The following is a 6,565-nucleotide window of genomic DNA, read 5'->3' on the forward strand; positions in this document are numbered from 1 at the left end:
AAAACAAAGACTATAAATAATTTATTATTAATAAAATTATGAAATTATTTACAATTTGATGACTAATTCATCGCCCTTTTTTATATGTTAAATTTTTTATAGAAGTTTAAAAATCATTTTATTTTCTTTAAACGTGTATAACTAATTTATAATCTTTTATGCCATACTAAGTCATAATATTATATTTCTTCATATTTTACATTAATAACCATTGTTTTTATATATCGTATACAATTCTCTAATTACGTCTATTTGTTCAATTTTTTATATGATATCGAATATTAATCGTAAATAGATGGTTTAAGATGCCCAAAAAATTATTTACTTGGTGAATATAATACATCAAATATTACAAATACATTATTTAGTTAAATAAATAACCAAAAACCGAAAAATTCAAACCCGCGCAGTCTAGTATCTATTATAGGGCTACACTACCACATTTACAAATACATGTTATGTCTACTATATCCATCTTCGCCGCCTTCGACAGTACGTCATCCAATATAAATATAGAGCTAAAGAGACTTTACACCATAATATTTCCTTTTCGACATTCTCTTTAGATTCTAATCTTTCTCCGAAACACCAACTCTCACAAATGACCAATTCCCAGCTTCTAGAATACTTTAGAGGTTAAGGCTGCTAAAGTTAGTCAAAATTCATTTTTAATTCATTAGAAATTCTGTAAATTAATACTCAATAAATTAATATAAAATTTTGGTCCCAAGTTGGACCAATTCAAAGACGTAAATCGATAAAATAAAATAATATTTTTTTAAAGAAACTTTTATGTAAATATATGGCCCATTTAAATCATAATTAATAATTTATGCATATATATTACATTTTATATAAGTACAAACAAAGAATTGTATTGGTTGCTTTGTAATAGAATTATCTCTATATTTTATTAACACTTCAATATATTTCACTAATATTTAGTAAAATTATAACTAAACCATCTTTAAATTTTATAAAACATGTTTTCTATACACCAAATAATATAGTAAAAATAATATGAAAGTTAAATTTTAAAAAATTAACTAATATATATATACAGTAAAATCAATTATTTTCTCTTTTATAAAAAATATATTCTAAAAAAATAAAATCCAGAAAATAATTTTCTTTATAATTTAATAAATATCATAATCTCACCATTAATAATTTATAGAGCTTTTACTGTATATGATGTAAGACTAGAGAAAGAAGATGAAACAAAGCATAAATCATTCTTCAACTCGACATAGGCGATTATGCTGCTTCTCAGTAACAATAATATGATATACTATCAATATAAGCTCCATTGACATAATTTAAGGTCAAGCAAACATCAGCGGGAAAAGGCAAAATTGTGATCGTCCAGAATCTATGTCACCACACAACTGTTGAGAACTCGAGCTACAAGTCATCCATTTCCCAAATGCGATCAACGTCCAAAGATCGGGTATCTAAAACACAAGTTTTATGTAACACATATTTCCAGTGGTGTTCCCTGCAATGTGTCAATGATTTGCATGTGGTAAAGAAGGTCACCGAAGTCAGTCATGGTTATGTAAGAAATATATCCGCCCACAAACATACACTATGTATAACCAAGCATGCACATATGACAAAAAAAAAGTATAGGACATCTTAGATTTACAAAATGATTTAATCTAATGTTTTAGCTACTGTTATGAGTCATTATTGTTAACAAGATATGAGTCTGTTGTGTTGCAACGGGTTTTGTTTGATGTTTTAATTTAATAAAAATTACAAAATAATAAATCATTTTATTACAGTTTAGTTTATGATTGTTTTTTGCATATGTTGTTTGAGATTTATTTTATAATTAAAACTCTTTTTCACACATAAGTCCAAGTTAATATTTGTATTTTATAATCATGGTGCATAGATGAATGGTTATAAACTTTGTACTTCGGATTAGAGAAAATACTATACCTAAACATTTAAATTGAACACAACCCGAAATAAGAAATTGAATGAAAATTAAAAAGAAATGAAAGTCAAATACATCAATCGAGTAAATGACAACATTATACATGTTCTCATGTACTAATTAATATTTTATTAAGTAAGTGTTTAAAAATTTATTTTGCTATGATTTTCTTTTAAAAAGGAAAACATTCTATTTATAAATCTCCTTTTTATTTACAATAAAAATATATAAAATAATATTAAATACTATTTTACAATTTTAGAAAAGGAAAATTATTGTCATATAACCCATTACAATTATCTTCTCTTTAAAATTGCAGAAAAAATAAAATTGCTATCAAATAATTATTTTTAGTTATTAATAAATAATTTTAAAATTATAATTTTTGCAATTCGTATCAATACTAATTTTACACTTCTTTTGTCAATTAAATAATTTTTAGCATCATATTCATCATTAAATACTCTCTTAAAAATATTATCAAATAAATTTGTACAATTCTCTTTTGGACATAAAAATATGATACAAATTTATTTTGTTTAGGGTTTTTTTTATAAAAAGGAAAAAAACTATCAATATTTTATTACAGTTTTTTTTAGGAATTTAGAAAAGGAAATTAATATTACATAATCTTTTACAATTATATTTTTTCTAGGATTTAGAAAAATAAAATTTCTATCAAATAGTTATTTCGAGTTAATATTAACTGTTTTTAAAAGTTGCCATTTTCAAAATTCATTTTTATTATCTTATTATATATATTTTTAATCATTATATATTTAAACACATGTCATAATATTAGAAGAAAAATTATTATCAAATAATCTTTTGATTAGGATTCTGAAAAAGGAAAATCACTATTAAATAATATTTATAATTCTTTTTAATAAAATTTGTTTTTGTTAATATATTAGTATATATATTTTTAATTATGAGATAGATTAAGACATGTCAAAATCTTAAAATATAATTACTGTATGTCGCGATCATGTTAATTAACAACTTTGAAGAACCAAGCTTTATATAATAAGATGATTTGTTTCTAATATAAACAGTCATATTATCATTACCTCTAGAATCATTTATAAGTTTTTTAGGAACTAAAATATTGGAATCATCTATGTTAGATAGTGATTCTTAAAAATATTATAAGTTGCACGCAGATCATAAATGGCTTGATCAAATTTGAGTTTCATATATTTTGCATGGATTTATTAGAGCTAGAAAGCTTATGTGAAAAATAAAACAACATGTGAGACAACAACAAAATAATATACCTATTAACTTACAACTATAGTGAATTCAAAAACCACATTTAAAGCTTACAAACATTATCAACGAGACAACGACCAATAGTTGTATGTGGGTAGTCAAAAATCATACAAACAAAAACAAAATATTCTGTTTAGTCTTAGTTCTGATACGCAAGATCAGAAAATGATTTAGTTATTTTTTTGTCCCAACAATACAAGCCAACCAAAGACATTCTGAGACCGAAAAAACTAATAGAAGAAATGCTATATATGTATGACGTAGATTTACACAAAAACTTCTTAAAGTAGGAAAACTTTTGCATATTTGACACTCATTCTAAACACAACTTAGAAATTGTTAAAAAAGTTTACTGAAAATAACAATTACGCGTAACCACACAAAAACACAACTTAGAAGTTGCAAAACAACTCCCACAGTTTAATATAAAAATTTAAATATTATAGACCAACTTGATATAGTTTTTAAAACAAGAAAATTGAATTACATTTAAAATACATTAAAATACGATACATAAATAATTGAAACAACATCTCGCTCGTAGGGCGGACAAACCACTAGTAGAGAATAAAGTACTATATCGCGCAGAAGGGGAAGATGTGTCGGTGGGATTGTTACATAATTTCGGTAAGAATTTTTTTTTATTTTCGAAACTAAAGTAAATTTCAAAAAATATTCTGTTTAGTTAGTAAGATTTTTTTGAATATGTGTTTATTCAAGATAAACTTGAGTAACAATCTAATATTATATGCAAAATATGGAAACGAGAATATGCCAGGTATTTAATAAAGAAACTGATTTTCGATTAATTAACAAAAAGTAATTCAAAAATATGACAATGTCATGGCATTGTAATTATCGAAGAAAATCGTATAGATTTTGTAATAAAAACTGGAAAGTGATCTATGGTGTAAATGACTAATTTGGCATTTTTATCGAAGTTATATTTTAAGTCCAAGTGTTTGATTATAGAAACGGCTCATCGTGGCTCTATCTTCTCTAGTTATTGTTGTTGCTCGGAGCAACTTGCTCCTTTCACATCATCATCCATTAGTTGAACATAAAGAGATTTGGGTCTGAATTTTTCTTATAAAACAGTCTTATATAACTTTATATTAATTATTGACTCCAAATAGTCAAACCATGTGATGCATATGTGAAACAAACACTAATCATCAGGATATATTTTATTTATCATATCCTAACGCCATCAATCTAAACACTGGATTTGTTCGCTTGGTTGTGTCAATGAGTCTCATAATTCGAGCTAGATGTTCGTTTGTAGAATCTTCAACCAACTCTGTATGCTCGAAAAAGGAAAAGAAGGGTGTAAACCTAAAGACGTCTAGGTTGTACTTGGCCTGACATGCGGTTGGCCACCACGCTCCCCAACGGTTATCTTCCATGTTGTACACATGAGCCACACCAGTTGAACTATCCTTTTCTTTATCTCTCACCACCATGTGCTTCCCATCGTATGCAACCACGTTCCAGTATTCCAACTCACTATCTGTAATAAGTACATTCTCGATCTGCCTGGCAAGGACCCACTTGGAGGTATCTCCCATTAGTGTGTGTACTGAGATTGTGTTTTTGGTCCCAGATATTAAGGTTAGACGATTGATCTTATCGTCGAGCGTGAAAAGCAGCTTCATCTCTGGTTCTGGATGGAATACGGAGGGAATCAAGCGTGCTTGCTCTGTCTCAATATTGAAAGCTATGATGCTACCGTCGTTTCTCAACCAGTGTAGAGTGCCCTCAAAGTAAACAGGTTTCATTCGCTTTGTGAGCTCACTTTTTGAATTGGTGGTGGTGATGATTGTTTCAGAAAATCTCCACGAGTTTCCGTCGCTTATCTCAAATGCGTACGTCGTATGAGTCTCAAGTATGCAAATGATCTTGAATCTCTTGATGGTGGTCGCTCGACTTTGATCTAGCGCAAAACCAACGCACATAGCTCTGTCTTCTGTATTATTAGCCTTGTTGTTGGGACCATTGAATATTGTAGCAAGAAGCATTGAACCAGAGTGATCCAAGAGTCGAAACCTCTTTGTAAGAGGATTCACGACGTAGAGGCCACTCGTGTATAGTAGGAGATGGCCGGAGCAGGAGCCGAGGATATAACTGCGTACTCCTGGTATAGAAGCAAATGTTTTTACGTGTGACATAGATTCGCACTGGGAGCCAAAAGGCTGGTAGAAGACAAAATGGGCGCCTTTGCTAAAAGTGTAAATAAAACGGAGATTAACTCCATATATCCCATACCCCCATAAATGAATTCTTACTGCCCCCACTCTATTTTTCGTACCCTTTTATCCTTGCACTCCCCAAACTAGCCTTTCATTTATTCTCCAATTAAATAAACCAACCATAATTCAACAACCTACATGGCCCACAAAACAACCTTAACCAATCAGATTTCTCCTGACCCACATGTCTCCTTCTTCATCGTACAAGCTTCTTCCTCTCATCCTCCATTAGCATTTTTTTAAGCTCAAAAAATAGGCAATTCAGGTTCGTTTTCGATGATTTTTTTTTGTGATATTACATTTAAAAATCGTGTATATGATGGGTAACGTTAAGAAAGTAAGATTTGATGAAAATTTGAGAGATTAAAAACGATTTCAAAAACTGTGTTTAGGGCTATCGGGTATTTTTAACGTCCGTTTCGGATGAATTTTTTGCTGAAATGTTATTAAAACAAGTGTACTGACGGCAAGGTTTATACTGTTGATATGGCTAGGAATACTTGCAGTTGTGAACAATTTGATAAAGACAAATACCCTTGTGTGCATGGAGTGGCTGCTGCCACATTCATGTCTAAGGCAGCGGGAAGGGAACTCCATCTATCAGAGTATTGTTCAAAATACTATTTGGTGGAGCAATGGGCTTTGTCTTATCACAGGACCATATATCCTGTTCCTCATATGTCTGATTGGGTTATACCAGAAGATGTTAAAGCAAAGAAAATACTTCCTCCAGATTTTGACAAGAAGAAAGGAAAACCACAACAAACAAGATTTCCATCAGTAGGAGAATCCCGTGGAAGAGGAAAAAGAGGCAGAGGAGGAGCTAGAGGAGCCAGAGGAAGAGGCAGAGGAGAAGGTATGGCATCGTATTTTGAATGTGGGAGTGGTTCAGGTACTACCTAGGTTTTACTGGAGATTACTGGGCTTATTATGTGAAATTTGGATTACTGGGTTTTACTGGTATTATTATTTGCAATTTGGATTATTGGGTTTTACTGGTATTATTATTTGCAATTTGGATTACTGGGTTTTACTGGTATTATTATGTGCAATCGAAACCAATGTGTATCACTACGTTATGTGTAATTTAGACTATCTT

At 29.7% G+C, this 6,565-nt stretch overlaps 1 protein-coding gene across 1 annotated transcript; it reads right to left on the reverse strand.

Annotated features, from left to right (window-relative positions):
* Nucleotides 1–4,297: 4,297 nt before the first annotated feature.
* Nucleotides 4,298–5,666, reverse strand: LOC106308989 (F-box protein At1g20360-like). Its single transcript, XM_013746084.1, has 2 exons — nucleotides 5,651–5,666; nucleotides 4,298–5,465 (listed from the first exon to the last, which is right to left on the reverse strand). Exons 1-2 carry the CDS (start codon nucleotides 5,664–5,666, stop codon nucleotides 4,405–4,407), a joined length of 1,077 nt encoding a protein of 358 aa, XP_013601538.1. The 3' UTR covers nucleotides 4,298–4,404.
* Between the last annotated feature and the right edge of the window lie 899 nt (nucleotides 5,667–6,565).

Source organism: Brassica oleracea, chromosome C8 (assembly GCF_000695525.1).
Source record: "Brassica oleracea var. oleracea cultivar TO1000 chromosome C8, BOL, whole genome shotgun sequence".
In the NCBI taxonomy this organism is placed as follows: domain Eukaryota; kingdom Viridiplantae; phylum Streptophyta; class Magnoliopsida; order Brassicales; family Brassicaceae; genus Brassica; species Brassica oleracea.